The 21309-nt window shown below is 42.4% G+C and overlaps 2 protein-coding genes across 3 annotated transcripts; both read left to right on the forward strand.

Moving 5' to 3' along the window:
- The first annotated feature begins 189 nt into the window (after positions 1-189).
- Positions 190-5212, forward strand: si:dkey-13p1.4 (transmembrane protein 151B). The gene is made up of 2 exons (XM_048228516.1): positions 190-294; positions 3531-5212. The coding sequence occupies exons 1-2, from the start codon at positions 190-192 to the stop codon at positions 5160-5162; spliced, it is 1737 nt and encodes a 578-aa protein (XP_048084473.1). The 3' UTR covers positions 5163-5212.
- A 2249-nt stretch (positions 5213-7461) lies between these two features.
- Positions 7462-16079, forward strand: heatr4 (HEAT repeat containing 4). Of its 2 annotated transcripts, XM_048227968.1 has the most exons (17): positions 7462-7502; positions 7716-8563; positions 8819-9006; positions 9342-9500; positions 9613-9816; positions 10055-10198; positions 10552-10728; positions 11128-11297; positions 11417-11521; positions 11690-11808; positions 12376-12556; positions 13689-13758; positions 14354-14543; positions 14782-14860; positions 15177-15342; positions 15559-15616; positions 15963-16079. In XM_048227968.1, exons 2-17 carry the CDS (start codon positions 7815-7817, stop codon positions 15982-15984), a joined length of 2781 nt encoding a protein of 926 aa, XP_048083925.1. In that variant the 5' UTR covers positions 7462-7502; positions 7716-7814; the 3' UTR covers positions 15985-16079. The 2 variants fall into 2 exon arrangements, 1 of the variants encoding a protein (XP_048083925.1); XR_007191837.1 differs by lacking the exons at positions 14354-14543; positions 15559-15616; positions 15963-16079 and having other exon boundaries at positions 15177-15266.
- The last annotated feature ends 5230 nt before the right edge of the window (positions 16080-21309 follow it).

Below are 21309 nucleotides of genomic sequence, written 5' to 3' on the forward strand. Positions count from 1 at the left end.
TCTGCAGTCCCCCGATCCCCGCCCCTCAGTCCCGCGCGATGGGAACACCCTAGCGGGATCCCCAGTATCCCTTGGCTTTTGGCCCAGCTGTGCTAGGTTTGGAAGTTGCGCCTTTGCCGCTGCTGCTGGCATTGGGAAAGACAGGTCCGAAGTAGTGGTGGCTTGAGTGTGCGATGTCCAGCCAGCAGAATGTTGTCTCCAGATTTGGAAACTGATACGACTGCGGAAGACACATTGGCCAGCTCCCCGAACGCAGAGACGGACACGCCGGCAAGTCTGGATGTTCGGGAGGAGGTAAGCCTGCCTGCACACCGGGACGGTGATGGTCCTGTTCTCATCTGATTCCAGACGGATTAGCCTAGATGAAGATGCTGATGTGCGCGCTATTTCATTTTCTAAATTAACAATTCAGTGGCTTTTCTCCAAGACTAAAACACTGAAATTATATTGTCTGATGATCAGGTTTAACGCACTCCAAATTGTCCTCTTTGCTGTGCAGATCTACAAACTCCAACTTAAAACTGTTCTAGTTATGATGTCATTGTCGTCTAACTCATTGGTTAGTATTCAAACAGGCCTATTCTCTTGGTGCATGGATATTAGGGAGGACCACAAAGTGAATGCATTTACCAACAGACATAAAATCATCACAATGTCTAAGTTGTGCAATCTGCTTTGTGTAAATTCACCTGCTGGGCTTCTGTAAAGCTCAGATATGAGTTGTCAGTTTTTTTTTTATTCTGATGACAGAACACAGCTGAAGCGAATGCCTCTGCAGATAATCTCCTTAAAAGTTCCCCAAGCTGAAAGCCGATAAATACCCCCTGAAGTGACTGTCTGAAATTGACAATCCATCAGCAGACACTAAACACCCCACCACTGATTTCAGGCTAAGCCCAGTAAATGGATGTGTGCAGAAGCGTTATCCATCCCAGTATGTAATGGCACAGTTCAGGGTGTAATTCAGTGACTTCAGTTTGGGGGCACATAAAGACTGTTCCCATATTTCTGATACACAATTCCAGACCTTATTGTCCAGGTGAATTGTCATTCCATCTGGTCAGACGTATTTCACATGGACCATTTGCTTATTTTCTATCCAGTCCTATTTTTTATTATTGTTTTTATTTATTTTTTTAGCCCTATTTTTTCTGACAGTGCACTACACGTGGACCCCTGAGCACACCCTGATGCCATTGCTATTTTTGAAGTGAGACTCTTCGAGTCTCTGGCCTGGGTGTCTCTTGATAGCTCATCTGAGTCAGTCTGCTCAGTGGGGCCAGGCCACTGTCATGTATGACCGTCCTCTGCATCACCCGCGTCAAAGTGCGTGCATCACTTCTCATAGCCTCTGGTTTTGTAGTGACGCTCCAAGATGACTGATGACTATTGTATTAGTGCTTTGCTGTCTGTTGCTGTCTGTTGCTGTCTTTGCTGTCTATTAAAGCATGAATTAAAGAAATGGGTCAGACCTAGCTGTATTAAATACCAATCATCACTGCTCCCTCCTCCCAGTGACAAAAGAGGATCTCTTTCATCCTCATGAATACCGTAGTCAACTCATGCAGGCAAGATCAATGTACAGTCCACATGTAACCACAATGGGGATTTGTGGTGCATCTCTAATGGAACATCAGCAAACTTATATTAAGTACAAAAATGTTGTAACCTCCTGCTTGCTTACCTGCCCCCCCCCCCCCCACGATGGCCAGCAGCGTCAATGGATAAGGGTATGACTGGGCAGCTCAGAAAGGAGGGAAAAAACCTAAGCTGAAAATTAGCTATAGCCCAAACTGCTAGTGTGAGCATTTTCCAGCCCAAGCTGGGCATAGTAGAGTTATTGCACTAAACACTGCAGCCTAAAAGGTTGCAAGTGCATACGACTAACATGTTGTTTGTGTCAGATGTTTAGTGTGATTATACATATTGAAGAGACACATTGTGTGCCACATTGAATTTCTCATCATTTAGCAGTTAAGATGCACCACTCCTCATGTTTGATGGGGATTTGTGGACCGCATTATAGCAACTCTCACCGGGATTTAATGCAAGTGCATTGGCTTCATTAAGGAATCCCTCCTTATCACACCGGTAACTAAATGAACTTTACTCAGTGGCAAGCTGTCTGTCTGACTGGAGAAAACCTACTTTGATAGATCAATGGTCCTGCTGTGCCTCTGAAACAAAGTGGGGACTGAAGAGGGATGGTGCCCTATCACCACGCAGGTCCTGAACGTTTCAAAAAGCCCAGCAGTTTTAGATATAGCACAGTTCCTTCACTATTTTGCCTGGAGCTACCAAGGATTTACTGTACTGTTTTCTGTCACAGTGGGGAGTAAGTAGCATGTGGCCTGCTGGCTTTTGAGCATGTGTTCCATGGGACAACTTAATTATTAATGTTACACAGCCCCTTCCGTGTCTTTAAAAAACATTCAGCTTGCATGAATGTCAAACACAATGGTATCACTGTGCTTCACTTACAAACATATTCATTGTATGTCGAGGATCATAAAAGAGATTTTTGATTTAAGAACAGAAAGTGAATGAAGCGGGAAATAATATATAATATAACACCATTATCACATACCACAAATGTACTGTAGCTGTCCTCTAATCATCGGATATTTATTCATGCCATATCAGACAGAGAACATTTTTGGGACAGCTAACATTATGTCTTTTCTTTGATGCTTTGAAGTTGGAACTAGAAACTAAATTGACCATACCCAGTCTAAGGCTTTTTTTTTACCGAAATGAGTAGGTTAATTAACCCCCCAAGCCAAACAACGCATTTTAATGCTCTGTCTCTGTCACTCTGAGGTCTTTGTTCACTCTTTTCCCACTCTGGAGTTACATTTTCATGATATCTCAACTCATAGGCTGGCCTCAAGGCAGACACACTGTGTGTGCAAATGGGCACACCAAATGGTTAAAAATGATGGGTCATTTTTCATCCTTGAAGAACAGGAAATACAATCAGCAACACTTGAGCTTTTCCTTCACATGTATTGACACACAGATGCTGCTCTCTGTAATCAATGGGTACAGAGCACTCTGTGCTTATCAATCAGTCATGACTTCAATCAGTCATGGGGGTCTTTTAAATGCTGATAGCCTATAAAAACAACTTTAAAAGATTAGTGTTGCCTTTTGCTATATATGCTTTTTGAAGTACCCGTTGGAGTTAAGTAATGTTACATCAATCAGACAACACTTACAAGGAGGTACTTAGTGATTTAGTTCTATGGTGAATACAAGGATGCTGAATTGCTTGATGCTGAATGCTTGAATCATCCTTAATCACTAGCAATTTATGGTTTAAAATAGGAAGCATTTTAAAATTCAGAACTGCAGTCAACCCACCAAGCCATATAAGCTGCTGGGCTATAGTTTACCTATTAAGTGTAAGTCTACCTAAGTAATATGTAAGTATTGTATAGTACCTATTAAGTGTAGCCCTGCTATGTGTCTAATGTGTTTGTGTGTTTTTGTCTGTGCTTTATGTGCGTTTGTGTTCTGTATCTGGGCAGCAGCGGCCGGTGAAGCAGTCCCTCAGTGCGTCCATGTGTCGGGAGTCCCATTGGCGCTGCTTGCTGCTCTCGCTCCTCATGTACAGCTGTCTGGGCGCCGTGGCCTGGTGTCAGCTCACCAGCGTGACCAAGCTGAGCTTTGACTCGTCCGCCACCTCCTCCCTGACTGCCTCCATAACCTCCATGCGTGGTGGCACAGGCGGGGGAGCCGGAGCAGGCCGCTCCATGATCTACCACGACAGCCCGTGCGCCGACGGCTACGTCTACATCCCCCTGGCGTTCCTGCTCATGCTGTACGCGGTGTACCTTGTGGAGTGCTGGCACTGCCAGGTGCGCAGCGAGCTCCAGACGCGGGCCAACGTGGAAAGCGTGTACGAGCGCGTGCTGCGCATGCGTCAGGCGCGGCCCTGCATTTGGTGGAAGGCCATCAGCTACCACTTTGTGCGGCGCACCCGGCAGGTGACACGCTACCGCAACGGCGACGCGTACACTACTACGCAAGTGTACCACGAGCGCGTCAACACACACGTGGCCGAGGGCGAGTTCGACTACAACCTCTGCGGCATGCGGGATGTCTCGCGGGACCTGCAAGGCCTGGAGGGCCACTCGGCCACGCGCCTTCGCTTCACCAAGTGCTTTAGCTTTGCCGGCGCTGGGCCCGAAAACGCCTACCTCAACCAGCGCGCGCGCTTCTTTTCCGAGATCGAGGGCCTGGACGACTACATGGAAGCACGCGAGGGGATGCAACTGAAAAATGTGGATTTTAAAGAGCACCTCTTGGCCTATGTGGACCTGGACCAGCTCCCGTGGTACGACTCCCACATGGCTTTCTGGCTGGCCGCTATGCTCATGCTCTCTTGGCCGCTAAGGGTGCTGATCGAGTACCGCACCGCCTTCGTCCACTATCGAGTGGAGAAGCTGTTCGGGCTGGAGTACAGCAGCCCCTCTCCAGAGGAGGAGGAGGTTCCGGTGCGGAACGGCCTGCCGGTGGCGGGCTGCAGCCTGCCCAGGGCGGAGACACTGGACAGCACGGAGCTGGAGTGGCACATCCGCTCCAACCGCCAGCTCATCCCGAGCTACTCGGAGGCCATGCTGATGACCGTGGGGGCCTCGGGCCAGACCGAGTGCTGCTCCTCCAACTGCCGCATGCTGGACAACCGGCCGGCTCGGAGCTACGGGACGCTGGTGCAGGACTGCGAGCATTGCCGGCGTCTCCAGGGCGGCGCCAGAGCTGCCGGCGGCGGTGGGACAGAGGGTGTCCCCGCGAGGCGGATGGCGCTGCTGAGCTCCAGCTGCTCGTCCATCTTCTCGCGGCACGCCTTCCACTCGCGGCTGTCGCTGGACACGTCGCGCTTCTCGCTGTGCCGCATGTATGGATCGCAGCACACGGTGGGCCTTTGGCGAAGCCGCAGCAGCACGCTGACTGGCGGCGGCGAGCACTGCTGCCCGGACGAACAGTGCTGCCGCTCCTACTCCAGTCAGATGGCGCTCAATGACAGCCCGCCCACGTACCGTGATGCGCGCTTCTTCCCCGTGCTCATCGTGCACCGGCCCGAGGGCTGCGGAGACGCCAGTGAGGTGCGGCGGTACTACGTGCGCCGAGGGTCTTGTTGCCTCGAGACTTCGCTGTGAGGATAATCTTTGACTCTGAAGCAGCCAAGTGGTTGTGAGCACTACTAATATTACACACTTGATTGTGGAGGAAACAAAGTGCCCAAACACACAGCAAAGGAACTTTCTAGCAGTTTCTGCCAAGGAGATACATAGAAATCTTGTTGTCCTTCAGATAATACAGTCAAGGCGACAGGACACACTAGTCACCAAATGTTGTTTAATTTAGCTAATTTTGTGCTGTGATTTTCTGTGAGGAAATTAAGAGAAATCCAAATATACCCCTATTGTGTTATCAGGGTACTGTGGACACAAATCTTGTTACTCACCCTCATCTTTTGGCTTCACCAAAGGGCTGGATTTATGCAGAACCATTAAATACTTGACAGACAAGTCATGTAAACAAACACAGTAAGTTATTCCCTTATAGAGGGACTACTTACTCTAGATGTAGCCTATATCAAAACTAACATCTAGAAACAACGATTACAAAAATGGCCTTGGCGTGAAACTATTATGTGCACAACCTCATGTCCTGTAGTCAACCTCAAAAGTTTAGCAGTAGAAAAAAAATGTGACCAGATAGAACTGGCTTGAACAGAGCATGGAATTGGTAACTTAATATATCATCTAGTGAAAGTGGAGCTCAAAGGGATGTTGTTGATTAGAAATAGAAGCATTGGTGAGTCGTTGCCAGATTCTGTCTGTGGCAGATGTAGATGCAATCCGTGAATAAAATGTGTCACTGAAATGACCATAAAGTTGATTAAAAATTTGCACTCTTGTCATAATGTAGCAAACTAAATTCTGGGCCTATGAGATTACCTTGACAATTATATTTTCCCCAGTGAAATTGCTTATTTTAATGCATGTACTTACATACAATGTAATGGTGCTCTATTGGTAAAGCTGTGTCTTTAGCTTGACCACAGTTTATCTTTACCCTGAATCTTTGCAATCCCATTTCCTTGAGTGAAAGAAAGACTCCACTGCTTGTTTTGAACAGTGGTGTTGACATTACATTTGCATCCACATGAAAATACCTAGAACATGTAAAAATAGATTCATAAATGCTGAAATGAAATACTAGCAATCACCTTGTTTGTTACTAAGAACACTTTTCAGACCACTTGTCTTATTAAAAGCATTGTCTTAAAAATGTGAAAGTTAAAGCTGTAAGTGGTTCGCACTCTGAAAAAAGACTAGACAGAGTCTTACAAAAAAGGAGCAACTGGTTTTAATAGAGCAAGAGCAGACGTTTCAGCCATCCGGCTATTCTCAATGCTCGTAGTCCAGCTTCATTTACATTCACTTACAGCTTCATCTTTACATTATTGGTTTTTACGCACCTGGACTTAGAAACTATCATCTGAGCGCAACAATATTTCTCTGCCTTTTAAAAATGTGAAAGGACATTATTGTTTTAATGTATTAATGATCAAGCATATCCTGTGCACATATTAGCAGTTAATGTCATGTCCATTTAATCATCATTATTCAACACACTGCTGTTTTATGTCTATCCACGGAGCTGCTATTCAAGTTTGACTTAAAGTTTGTGGAATAGCTTAGATCATTACAGACTGTTGTGGATCTAGAAAAAAACAACACAAAATCAATTTGAGCCAGCATATTATGTTAAATCATGGAAATGACCTCTCATTAGGCCTATAGATTTGCTCTTAATCTATACATGTAGTGATCAATTTTCTCTTAGGACAGTGTAGCATGTTTTTTATATTTATTTTTTACAGAGATGTGTATGGGCATATACCTTTGTGTTATGGGTTTCAGAGTAGCATATAAAATGAAACTGCATGAATAAGATATTCTATTTGACCTGTGATGACAATTTTTAAATAAAAATGTTCACCCTCAATTTTTTTTTAATTTCCTTTGAGGACTTGAGAAATTAGAAAGAATTGCAAACGACCAGTGCAATGTTAGACCAATAAAGATTTCCTGGCACTATTCAATTGTTTAATATAACCCAAATGGCTTGGTGTGGGTAATGTTTGTTGTTGTTGTTGTTGTTGTTGTTGTTGTTGTTCTGTAGTAGCCTATTGTAGCACTAGTCCACATATTCCCAAATAAATCCATGAAGTGTGCCACTGGTTGTGACCAGTGATGGACCAGTCAAATTACACATGGATAAAGACAGGGGCGCCTGCAGGAATGAATGCTATGGCACGCACACCCACCTACAGGCCACCTCCTGTTGGCATGACAACGTCAACATTCTCCCAGAGCATGTGTAAAGAGTAAGAGTGGCACACGGTGTCGCAAAATTCCCACACAAGTAGCCTATTGCTAGTAACAGAGTGTTTCGCATCGTTTGCAGCTGAAGTTATCAGATTGAAGGTAATGTATTTTTTTAAAGTGAAGCCTAAATTACTGTACAGTAGTTATGATTTTTAGCTAGGCTAGGTAGCATCAGGCTACGTGTTGTCAGAAGCAAGTGAGAGGAGAGAGTTGAGGACGGGTGAAGTGTGAGCATCCTGTTATAAAATGTAGCCTACATACATTGCAATTGACTTTCAAAATTATATTCCCTTTCTCTTTATTTTCCAATAGGCCATTTTTTTAATTTTCTACACAAATAATATATTATAATGAAAATGGTCTGAACACCACAAAGAGAAACCTGGCTCTCAAGTCACTCTAGCCCAAAACATGGATGTTTTCCAGCGTGCCAAAGTCAAGGCCGGGTCCCGAAAGAATCCACATGGTCATAAACTGTACAAGCAACTTCTCAGCAATGCTTCTCAAGGCATTACCTTCTCCGAAGATGTTATTATGGAGATGGGACCTGAGACTGTGCCTTACAGCAAGGCCAACTTCCACTGTTTGTATCATGCATCTGGTCCACTGGCACCAATTCCCAAACAAAACAGTAAAAAGAAAAAGTGGATCAAACCGAGTCACTCCAAAGATGAAGAAGAGATTCTTGTGGAGGAGACTCATCTTCTACCATTGGAGCCTCCATCAATTGCTCCACTAGCTGCCAAGGAGTCCCTGACTTTTTCCATTACACAGGACAACATGTCGGATACCATCAGAAGGACAGGCCTGCGTTGGGTACCTAACATCTACAGCTGTCTGAAGCAGACCACAAGGAGTGATAAGGACGACAAACCCAGGATGGAAATTAAGTGGGATGAGTTTGTACTGAAACAACTTACTAAGACCACTGCAAAGTGGATCGTCAGCCAGCAGATTCCCAGCTACTGCATCATGGATAAGTCGAGGCTTCAGTCAATGCTAAGGAGGAAGTATGGGTCAGCCAGTGCGACAGACCTGGTGAACGATGACCCTATGAGCGAGCAGGACTTCTGCTGTTTTGTGGAGCTGCGAAAGCCCATTGCAGAGCTGAAAGGGACTCTCGAAAGCATAGCTGAGACACCATTGCCAGTGTATTACAGGCAAGTCACCATCTATACTTCATATCATACTTTATTCATAGCCTACTATTATACATAAAAGACACTGCTTTGGATCTCTGAGCATTTTGTACAAGACACAACTTCTTTCCAATTTAGCGTTAAAAACATTGTTCCAGAGAATTAAAATGGATCATTTTGGGTACTTTTTTGTTCAGTATAATAAGTGTCTCTCAAGTGATTTAGTTTGTTTCTTTAACATTTCATCTGTGTGTGTCTCGTCCTTCTCCCTCTCAGGGTGCAGGGCTACTCCTGCTCGACAACCACTACGGATAAACCTGGTGGAGTAAACCGAACGGCAGGAAATGTGGTGGTGAAGCGCATTGAGCCCCCTCAAACTCCCAAGCTGCAAGACAGCCTGAACCCACGGGCAGGCAAATTTGTCTATCACACCGACAACAGTTTTGAGCAGCAGCTCCACTTGGGTAAGTTTTTCCATTGTTTTTGCCTTTATTTTGATAGGATAGTGAGAGACTGATAGGAAGTGAGTGCGAGAGAGAGATGGGGTGGGATCAGGACCTGGGTCCCCATGTACACCTGGACCTGAATATGGTACGGGCACTTTAGCCAGTTGTGCCACAGCGCTCCCCTGTCTATTGTTTTTAAGAACTACAGTCAATGTTTTTATTATTGTCTCTTATATTATTTGTCATTGTCAGTATAATTTCTTTGCTTTTATAAGTTATGCAAGGGAGATCTGTCCGAGGTTAGTAGATAACAAATGGCAGCTAATAAAAAAAAACAAAGCATGTTTCTACAGGGATAGCAAAACCAGTCCATCAGCTACTCACAAAGAACCATGACCGAATTATCATGGACAACCACTCCGAGTACCAGAAGCATCTTCAGGAATCCTACCCTAGTGTACCACAAACATTTCTGACAGCACTGAAGGAGATCAAAGTACCACAAAGAGAAGGTCGGTCACTGAGAAGTGTTTTTTCAAGTGTTTTTTGATTCAGTGCAGTAGTGTATTAAAATAGGTAAGTAAGTTAAATACAGTAAGTTAATACTTGCATGTACATCATCAGTTATTGGACGAACTGAGAGGGGTATGCGGAGATGGGTGGCTCTGCCTACCGTTGCTGACTACGCCACAGAGATTGGGCTGATACCACCTGACAACAGCGACCTGGTTACCGTGGCACCCAAACAGCAACGCCGCTATGAGCCCATGACAGAACACTCCTCCCTTCGCTATGCCGTGGAGGAGTGGAGAAGCGCATGGAAAATCAGTATGTCACAATCATTTTATTCTCTCAGCACGTTACTCAAAATATGACATATAACACAAACATCAAAGAAAAAGTAAACAGTAACAAAGATCAGGAAATCTTATCTATCTATCGGACAAATAACTAAATATGTCTGACAAATAACTTGCATGAACCAATTACATACATTTAGTTTTTTTGTTTATTTCACTAAAAAGGCCCTTGGCCTGAAACCATCTTCCCTTTCTGTCCTGTTCAGAAACCACATGGCAAAGTGTGACCATAGAGGGCCTGAAAAGAGCCCTCACTGACATGCACTATCACGTCCGCTTGGGAGCCATAGCAACCTGCGCCTCGGGAGCCGTGAACAGGCCAAGGGCCGTGGAGGACCCGATAGATGCTGGTGGGTTGTTCACTTTTTGTATGTAAGTACAAAACCCTTTTGGTCATGTTTCTCTCCAAAAACGTATCTGTTGGACCTGCTGTGGCCAAATACTAAAAATATGATCACAGAAAAGCGTAGATATGTAGTTCATAGAGACATAATTATGTTACAGATACAGGACAGTTAAAATGCCTTTGACGTTTCTGTTGGCTCTGTTTGGTAACCATAATGGGCATTGTGAATGGGAATTTCCTCCCTGAAAATGGTACTGAACATGGTCCTCTGTAAGGATGCTAAGACCAGATGATAACAGATGATTGTTGTATGTTGTTGATGTTGTTGTGGTGATCTCACTCTCTTTCTCGTCTCAGCTCAGTTTGGGCGCAGCTGGGACGTGCATCCGGTTCCTCCGGAGCTGCTGCCGCTGATCGTCGCGGCACTGGATGACCCCATCAGGAGGGTACAGATGGCAGCAGCCGTGTGCCACTACGCCATGGGCACACCTGACGCCAAGGCCAGAGAAATCCTCCGCAGTGCCCTGCACGAAGGTGAGACTGTAAGACTATAGCTGTGTTCAAAATAATAACTCATTCACTCACTCACTTACTCACTCACTCATTATATAGTGTTTGGAATTTCCAACAGCACTACAAAATAGCTGATTCACTACATACATAGTGCCCTATACAGTGAAAGAGTTAACATTTCGAACACAGCCTGTGCCATCCAAAGACTGCAAAAGATTAATTTGAATGCACTGTTGTAGTTGAGTCATGCAAGCTTAAAAATAAAATGCAGGGATATTTCCCAGGGAAAGGCTTGCAAGCAGTAAAAGTCATCACTAAATCTTTTAATTAATCTCTTAATTACTTACTTACTTTGACGGCGATCCTCTGCTCTCTAAATAAAATTATGTTAACATTAGCAGTGCTTGTGTGCTTGGTTAGATTTTGCAGGTCTGGGTGCAGACAGCTGGATGGCAGCTCAGCTCCTAGCCATGGAGGGGGAGACCAGCAGGGCTGTCATTCAGAGGCTTCTGTCTCAGCACTTCCAGGGTGAGGCCAAGACAGACATGGAGCAGGCAGCCTCGCTCCTCTCCAGCCTCAGCAGTAAGACGGTGCGTTCTGCCTCCTGCCACATCAATCCTTTTCCGCACACTTAATTTATAACAGCCTACTAAAGCCATCCGGTGCCCTCCTGGGGGGCTCTCATGCGTGTTAAACACTGACTCTGTAGACTCTAGTGCGCTCTCTGCTGGCAGAGAAGCTGAACTGTGCCGACTGGAGGACCAGAGTGCTGGCCTGTGACACCATCTCTCAACTGAAGGGTCCACTGAACAAGGTACAGAGACCCTGCCATTTATGAGAGCAGTTCTGATATAAATATAGTCACCAAGACTATTTTATGTATACATTACACATTCACCATCATTTATTACATTATTATACTCATGTATGTAATGTTTTAATACACAGGGACCTAATGTAATTAGATGTGCCCTTACTCTAGGACCTTGCAGACAAGCTGATCCATCTGATGTGGAATGACTGGCATGGTAAAGTGAGACAGAAAGCAGCACAGGCCCTAGGCAAGCTGGGGATGGGAAGACAAGTGCACAATGAACTGAGGTACTCAGCAAACACTCAATAATTCATCAATACACCCTTATACATATTTACTGTTCTAGAGATAACCCTGCTGTTAGCAAACAAAGAGCAGAACAACAAGGAGAATCAGTCAGCCAGTGCTTTGAGGAGATAGACATTTTTTGATGTTGCCACATTTTTCATCAACAATTGAAAGAGGTCAGAGAGGTGGGAAGAAACAAAGACCAAAGGAATTGACCCATCAAAATGGTATTTCAGCCAATTCTGCAACAGCAATAATGTTACTCGAGTTTGAAAAATGTGAACAGGAAAACAAGAATTTCACTTTGACATTACACTTTGTCTTATACTGTACATAGTTATAGTTACATACTCTAGCTAGCACTGAACTGAACTTGCTTCACCAACTCCATGGCTTTCATTTCCAGGAAGCTCATATACTGATGTGTACATTTTGTACACTGGAAATCACTTTTGTTTTCATCAAAGCTTCCATTGCATACTGTATGAAAATGGTTTAACACCCCTTATTGACTAGTAACTAATTGGCAGGATCACCCCGACTGACTCCCTCCTGTTCTCCCTTAGTGAGAAGCTGGAAGATGGTTTAGGTTCGAGGCGTGTGGAGGCGTTGGTGCTCATTGGTCAGCTGCGCATCATGACCGCCAAGCTGCTGCCGTCCTTTCTGCTTTGCCTGAACGACAGCTTTGTGGCCGTCCGCAAACAGGCCTGCCACGTCGCTGGAGAACTCATGATGAGGGACAATATGGTGAGGGTTATGGAGACACTGCTGTGCTGGGTGGTGGGGTGTGTTGTTCTAAAATACTGTGTAGTGTTTGTATAATGAGAAGAAGGCAATACACAGCCCAGTTCCTGTTTTTACCAAGCATACACTCAAAATATCTCATTTCTGGGTCAATAGATTACGTCCTAACATGCAACTGACTCAAAGTATTATTAAAGACCATTTAGTATTTTTCCACAGGAGAAGAGAAACTTTCAACTTTGTGTTAGTCTATATAGAGTCAATATTAGTCTTTATCAACCCAGTCTCACTCCCTACTCGTCAAAGGTCTGACACATGGTCAAGGGTCCTTGGCGTCAAATTCCAACGAGAAAGGTGTACTTTCTGCGTTGTTTTCCGACGTGGGGGTCCGTCAGATAGACATTCATGTTAATCCCTCATCGTCAAATATAGACGAAAGGAAATAAATGTCCATCAAAGGTGATGCCTATCGAAGCAGATAGCGTTGTCAAGTGGGTTAATGCACGTATTTCCAGAACAGGTCTGCAACTTTCAGGCAGTTCTGAGTTTGAATCTAGGCAGGAGCAGAGCCATTATAATGAGCGCATACAGGGAGTAAAACGACTGTTACGCGCTGTTACAATTATAGGCTACAATGGTCGCAATACAACAATATGCGGGTGTTAGTTTAGTTAGAGATTATTGTTATTATTATTATTTTACCTTACGTTACCTACACCAAAGCTGAATAAAATAATGCAAGATCAAAGTAACCTAAGGTAGCCTATGGCTCTGATGGTCTGCGATTTTTGTTTTTAGATCATTTCAAACAAATCATTAGTCTAACGTGACGGCATCCCCTTTGATGGACATTTATTTCCTTTCGTCTATATTTGACGATGAGGGATTAACATGAATGTCTATCTGACGGACTCCCCATCGCCGGAAAACAACGCAGAAGGTACACCTTTCTCGTTGGAATTTGACGCCAAGAACCCTTGACCATGCGTCAGACCTTTGACGAGTAGGGAGTGAGACTGGGTTAGTCTATATAGAGTCTGTATCATAAACTACAAATATGTTGACAAGCTGAATCAGCATCAATTGTGGCCTCACAGACCACACTCTTTGTCTTGCTGTGCTTTTTATATCTTAGGTCATGAATCAGCTTCTACACTTGATGCAGAATGACCCTGCTGGGGAGGTAAAAGTTGCAGCAATTTCTGGTGAGTATATCCATTTTATTTATTTCCACAACAATCTAACATAATTGGCCTCTTCCACACTACAAATGTCAGCACGTCAACATAACACACTTTGCCCAAAACAGCTCAAAAACACTAGTATTTTGACGATTTGGCAGGCATTGTGAACTAACCTTAAATGTTCAATGCTTCTTTACTGAGTCATGGTGACCCTCTACCTTGTATGAGACTTTGAAGTAAATCAGACCAGTACTTTATAAGTTATATGGTCTTTTTAGCCAAATTTTAACACAATTTTATCTTCGAATCTCGGATCGCTTTTTACTCAGGCCGAATTCCTGTCCAATTTGTTGTTAAGTTCGAGAGCATCGACAGCAGGCTCACATTAGAAGACATCACATTGAACATTCCAGCTTCAGTCCGATCTGTCTGGATTTCTTGCATGTCAGAATTTTTTGTCGGATGTCTTGTAGTGTAAGCAGTATGAGCACAGCAAGCAAATCCGATTGAAACGTACACAGCGTGAGTTATTGCATATCACACGTCGTATGCAACTCAATAAAATTGCAAAGTGCTTCTTGGCTTAAGATATATTGGCTGTGTGTGTTGTTTTTAGCCCTGGCAAGGATCAGGTGCCTTACGAGCAGCCTGCAGAACCTTCTCTTGTGGGCCCTGCACCATGAGCTGGAGCCCAGTGTGCGCATCGCTGCCTGTGAGGCCCTGATGAAGCTGAGGGTGGAGGGCCCAGAGCTCCAGCAGGTCCTGCAGGAGTGCTGTGTGCTGGAGCCCAATCCCCTCGTGCGGGGGTAAAATAGCAGACAGTGGCTCAAATGTCCCTGCATTTACCTTCAACACTGTTAATTCTTTAACAAAACCTTGTGGTTGCATAATGCGACCTAAAGTAAATGTCACAGTGCCATTTTGCAGCTTCTTGACATTCTATCTGTATTTGTCTTAGACTTCATTGTGAGCTCTAATGTTTACTTCAGATGAAAATTTAAGTATTTGAGTAGTCCTCCTTACCTGTCTTTTTTGGATCTTTAGAAAAGTCGAATTGTTACTGAAAGTACATGGTTACAAACTTGATGGCGACAAGGGCATGGTTCACAAAATCAAAGATCAGGTAATGGTCTATCATTTCTACATAATGTTATGTTACACAACCATATTATGTATAACATTTTTTAGTCATTATAGTCCTCTACAATTATAATTCCTCTCAGAGAGATGAGGTCATTGTGTGACATTGTGTATTTAGTAAACTTAAAACCATATTTTACAACAACTATATATAAGGCTTAATCTGTTGTTTGTCAAACAAATCCATGTGGCATCAAAATACCCCCGTCCCACATCTAATGCTGTTGTATATCCATCTGAGAATAGAACACTGACCAAATAAATGGACCAATCTCTTTGTCCCACAACTGTTAATGAAGGTCCATAAGCTGTGTGCCAAGGAGGTCATACAACAGAAAGTGATGATTTTGAAGGAGCTGGAGTCACTGCAGGGGATCAGGAGGAGGCTTCAGGGGCCCCAGGACGACAACTCAGAAACATCAGACAGCCAAGTCCTCGCTGAGCTGCTTCATGAGCACTTCAAAAGTTAGGAGATTTGTGATTAAGTTTTTATGGATTTTTTTTTTTTTTTTAAAGCAAACAAACAAAACAAGGAAAACCTTTTTTATAAGATTAACACAGCTGATTAACTATATTCTGAGTCCAAAAATATAAAAACTATGCAAGTAAAAATATTATCATGGTTATTTCTGTTGCTAGAATTATTATTTTGAGAACTCACATGAAATTATTTTTTCTCAGGTAGCAAACCTGCATTCCTTACAGAAGTAGAGTGCCCAACATTAAAACGGACAGAAAGGTATGATAATAAAATATTTTACTAGACTTAGCAGTGAATAATCTGTTACTGTACTCACAATTATCTTGCTGTTGATACAGAAATTATACTTTGATGGAGTCTGTGTCAACAGAAATGGTCACGACCCCATAATTTATCTCTAAGAAATAATTATATGGAGGGTCCTGGGTATGATTTTATTTGTCATCCAGTAGTTTTGCATTCCATCACATTGCATTTGCATTCCCCTCAAAATACTATTCACTTTGTGAGGAAACAAAAAACTATTGTGAGGGAATGCATTATTGTGAGGGAATGCAATTCAAACAAAAAAAAAAACTTGTTTTTGTTTTTACTGAATCCTTAGTCCACAGATGCAGACCGACTAGAAGATGACAAGGAACCTTCCGAAACATAGCCTAACCCAACAGACCAAACACAAGCCTCAAATATTGTAGTCCATTAAAGGGTTTTGAGATCTCTATCTTTGAGTCATGTTTTCAACAGATTAGGCTACAGATAGGTGATTAACTACTCTGTTGTAGCCTATGTAAACAGCATTTCCATTATTTTGAATGATTGTTTGATCATTTCATTTCAGTTGAGGAGCTGATAAAGTATTAAGGGAATCACAATAAACGTGTGTATCTAATAACAGATTATGTTGTTTTACTTTCATAAATCATGTTGTGTAGCCTACAAATTACAATTACAAGTTACAGAACAGATATTCAATTCAGTTAAGTGGCCTGCTTCCTCAGCTTTTATGTCTCTAAAATCTTACTTTACAGTAGTTCCCACCCAACGTTGTACAAAGAGACTTGAGATCATGGTAATTTTAAAAGGAATTGTCGTAGTCTGGAAGCTGTGTAGTAGCCTAAATGTACTTTATCATTACCATATAATACCATGTTATTACACTTCACCATGAGTGCACACATTAGAGTTAGCATTAGACATTATCTGGAGTTAGGCAGAGAATGTTTAATAAGGGTTGGGTTAACCCAGTGGTTCTCAAACTTTTTCTTACATTCCCCACTTTGATCAAGGGGGCATTCTCGAGCCCCACCTGTCCCTCATCGCTCTAAGAAAGTGGTAGGTCAAGCTTAAAATTGTCAAATTTATTGAAATAATTACAAGTTCTAAATATATCCTCTTCAACAGAGTTAAAATCAGCTGGTGCTGCAGATATAATAATAAATAAATACATACTGTAACACACATATTTCTATTTTCCAGCAACATATTAGGAAGCATAGGCCATTTTACAGAACTGTACAATATATTCAATGAAATACATGCTGAAAGCGGAGCATCTGCAACAAACTTCCCAGAACCTCAGCAGGCAGATGGAGACTCTGGATCAATTTTCAACCCCAACCTCCTTGATTTCCCATCACCACCCACACCCAATCACGTGCAACCTCTTAGTTCATTTTCTCAGCCGGCATATAGCATGGAATGTGCAGTGGAAAATACAGATGGCAGCAGCAGGGGACAATTATATGATGACTGTATTGCATGATATTCTCAGGGTCCCTGCAATATAAATGGTACTGACAGTAGTTTTGAGAACATGCGGGACCCAGTAAGCCCATGACATTCTCTATTCCTGTATTGACAAGAAATAGAACACAAATGCATCGAGCTTATAGGGTAAACCAGTCCAATCTCCTACCCGTACCACATCAACCTCAGATTTCCCCCATGGATCATATTTCCCCAACACTTAAACTAGCAAAACTAGCACTCCTAAATATCAGATCTCTTTCAAACAAATCATTCTTAATTCATGATCTAATTTGCACACACAACCTTGATTTTTTACTTTTAACTGAGACATGGTTAGATCAAGCAAACAGTGCTGCTACTCTCATCGAATCAGCTCCCCAAACTTCAGTTTTCTTGAGTGCTACCAGAGCAAATAAAAGAGGTGGGGGGATAGCCACAATTTTCAAGGCGTCTTTTCAGTGCAATCAGTCGTCATTCGGTGACTTTACTTCATTTGAATATCTGTGTGCATGCATTAAGTCTTCTCCTCAGATTTTATTACTGACAATTTACAGGCCTCCAAAACATTCAGCTAAAGTTTTTTCTTGAAGAGCTAGGTGAACTGCTATCAGTTGTTTGCATAGAGTATGACTGTCTTATTATATCAGGGGATCTAAACTTGCATGTGGATAATCCTGAAAACAATTATGCCAAGGAATTCATTGCACTAATCGATACTTTCTCCCTAACACAGCATGTACAGGGGCCAACACACTCTCTCGGCCATACCCTCAACCTTGTTATCACAAAGGGTTCGATGTCTCTACAGCTGTTAAAGACCTGGCCTTATCTGATCATTTTTTGCGTGTTCTTTGATGTGTCTATGTCCCCACACACTCAAAACACAGCTATGATGGTAAAAAAAGGAGAATCATAAATGATCAGACAAGTGCTCTCTTTGAGTCACTTTCACTAAAGTCAAGTCAACTGTCAGACTCTGAAGACTTATTTGACCACTTTAATGCAAAATGGCAAACATTATGGATTACATTGCTCCATTACAAAAGTTAAGGACAAACAGAAAGCACCATGGAGGCAAAATCCAGCAGTTAAACTTCTAAAAGAGAGTGTAGGAAGACTGAAAGAAAATGGCGTAAATACAAACTTCAGATCCACTATGAAATCCATAAAGAGATGCTCCGCACATATAACTCTGAAATATGCAAAGCAAGACAGTCTTTCTTTTCTAACATTATCAATAGAAGTTCAAATAACACTCGTATTCTATTTTCAACTGTTGATAAGTTAACAAATCCCCCCTCACAATTAGCGGCTGAACTTCTCTCAACTAATAAATGCAATGAGTTTTCATCTTTTTTTAAAGGCAAAATTAACAAAATCAGACTCAACATATCTGCTCAATTACAAATTCAACAACCTGAACTTCCAGCAACAAACAGAGGGAAACTAAACTTGATGTCAGAGTTCAGCTTGATAGACTCTGAAACACTTGAAAAAGCGGTACAGAATCTCAGCCCTTCCACATGTGTCTTAGACACTCTGCCTACCAATTTCTTCAAAACTGTTTTCACCTCATAGCGGCGGATGTCCTTCAAATTGTAAATGTATCATTGCTGTCTGGCACTTTTCCTAAGTCACTGAAAACAGCTGTTGTAAAGCCACTTCTCAAGAAGAATAACCTGGATGCCTCCATGCTAAACAATTACAGGCCCATATCCAATCTACCTTTTATTGGCAAAATTATTGAAAAAGTAGTCTTTAATCAATTAACCACCTTCCTAACATCAAATGGGTATTTTGATTACTTTCAGTCTGGTTTTCGGCAAATCACAGCACTGAAACAGCTCTCATTAAAGTTTCCAATGACATGCAGCCTCAACACAGATTCAGGTAAAACATCAGTCCTAGTGCTACTGGACCTTAGTGCAGCATTTGACACTGTTGATCACAATATTTTACTACACAGACTAGAACACTGGGTTGGATTTACAGGCATAGTTATCAGCTGGCTAAAATCATATCTACAAGAAAGGAGCTTCTTTGTTGCCATCGAAACTGTACCTCAACACCAACGTCCTTGACCTGTGGTGTTCCCCAGGGGTCGATCTTGGGGCCACTATTATTCAACCTCTATATGCTCCCACTTGGACAAATCATTCAAAATAATTTGATTTCATATCATAGCTATGCAGATGACACACAAATTTACTTTAGCTCTATCACCAAACAACTATGGTCCTCTTGAATCTATGTGTCAGTGTATAGAACAAATCAACACCTGGATGTCTCAAAATTTTCTTCAGCTGAACAAAGAAAAACTGAAGTAATTATATTTGGTAAAAATGAGGAAAGACTTAGGGTTGCCACTCTCCTTGACACAAAAGGGTTGAAGGCAAAGGATACTGTTAAAAATCTTGGTGTATTAATTGACAGTGATCTAAATTTCAACAGCCACATGAAAGCGATAACTAAATCAGCTTTTACCACCAAAAAATATTGTCAAACTCAGAGGGCTGATGTCAAAACATGACTTAGAAAAACTCATTCATGCATTTATCTCCAGCAGGGTTGATTACTGCAATGGACTGTTCACAGGCCTTCCTAAAAAGACTATTAAACAGCTTCAGGTGATACAAAATGCAGCAGCTAGGACTCTAACAAAACTAAAAGAACTGACCACATTACTCCAATTCTTAAGTCCTTGCACTGGCTTCCAGTAAGTCACAGAATTGACTTTAAAGCACTATTGCTTGTTTATAAATCAGTAAATGGAGCAGGACCTAAATACTTGTCAGACATGCTTCAGCAGTACACACCTTTCTCGTCCTCTCAGGTCCCAGGTGAAAAACCTGCTAGTAAAACCTACAGTTAGAACTAAACATGGTGAAGCAGCTTTTAGCTGCTATCTTGGCTCAGCTGTGGAACCAACTTTGGGATGACATTAAAAGGCCCCAACTGTAGCCAGTTTTAAATCTAGACTTAAGACCAAACTGTTCTCAGGCGCTTTCTGCTAACTGTGCCGAAGTTACAAATTCTGAATCTGCCTCGATAATTATTCTACTTTGTCTTTTATTACTTTTTTTTACTACTTTTGCCTTTGTTTTTGCTTACTAATTATTCTTTTTTTTAAATGATTTTACCTTGTGTTTTATGTTTTCTTTTTTATTATGATCTTTACCTTTTAACTATTATTTGACTATATTGCCCTTCTATGCTTTTATTTGTTATTATCGTTTGGTTTTGTTTATGTAAAGCACATTGAATGACCTCTGTGTATGAAATGTGCTATATAAATAAACTTGACTTGACTTGACTTGACTTGAAATACCAACATGCTGCATTAAATGGATCCATAATTCAGTCATACTGAGCACTGGTGGTTGGGAAATATATATTTTTAAAATAAACTTTGCAGGGATGTGATGTAGGCCTGTTTACTACATGGGATCACAAGAGTGTCTCCCAATCAGACGTTTCAGCGATTTCGCTCAGAAATAATACTACTATACTATAATACTATAATACTGTCGCGATCGAGGCGCCTTTCCCATACTCAAGTTTTTTTGGTGAATGCAGTAATCTTATTTGCTAGGTGAGGTAGGTGCTTGTCTTTGCCTTGTAACTGGACATTTAACTCAAATGTATCGCTAAGATATATCAAATAAGATAGGCCAGCTTCGTTAAGAAATGTTCATTAGTGAACGTGCTTGCAGATTCAAACAAGCGCTCTTCCTCCAAGAAGAGGCAACTCGGAGCTCAAACACGCGCGACAGCACTTTACCTCGGGAAAGCCACCTTGCCTCGCTGTGAAACAGTAGTCTTTTAGTCAGCTACCATCTCTTCGCAAAGTGCGGAGAATAGACGCGCTTGGTCTTTTAAGGGCCGGGTTTTGATGAAATTCACCACTCACAACAACGTTCAAAATCTCATGTAGGTCGGGACTAACTAAACTGCCTTGACACGAGCGCTTCCCTGTGAATAGCACAGTGCGTCCATTGCGCATCGGGTGCTACCTGGGCCCAGGCTACAGATAAAAAAATACATTTAAAAAATCCTGTTTTTCACGTCAGTTCGCACCCCACCTGGCATGTCTCCACGACCCACAGTTTGAGAAACGCTGGGTTAACCAGTGAGTGAGTGTTGCATATAATTAAAGATTACAGAATGAAATTTACTGCCACCAAGCGTTGTGGAGCTGAATA

This window comes from Alosa alosa, chromosome 19 (genome assembly GCF_017589495.1).
Source record: "Alosa alosa isolate M-15738 ecotype Scorff River chromosome 19, AALO_Geno_1.1, whole genome shotgun sequence".
NCBI lineage: Eukaryota > Metazoa > Chordata > Actinopteri > Clupeiformes > Clupeidae > Alosa > Alosa alosa.

Bases quoted from the DNA above. Each gene is read 5' to 3' on its own strand.
- si:dkey-13p1.4 (XM_048228516.1), top strand. From the start codon at position 190: ATGTTGTCTCCAGATTTGGAAACTGATACGACTGCGGAAGACACATTG. The intron at 295-3,530 runs GTAAGCCTGCCT...GTATCTGGGCAG, and splicing joins GTCTGGATGTTCGGGAGGAG to CAGCGGCCGGTGAAGCAGTC.
- heatr4 (XM_048227968.1), top strand. From the start codon at position 7,815: ATGGATGTTTTCCAGCGTGCCAAAGTCAAGGCCGGGTCCCGAAAGAAT. The intron at 9,817-10,054 runs GTATGTCACAAT...TGTCCTGTTCAG, and splicing joins GAGAAGCGCATGGAAAATCA to AAACCACATGGCAAAGTGTG. The intron at 10,199-10,551 runs GTGGGTTGTTCA...TTCTCGTCTCAG, and splicing joins GGAGGACCCGATAGATGCTG to CTCAGTTTGGGCGCAGCTGG.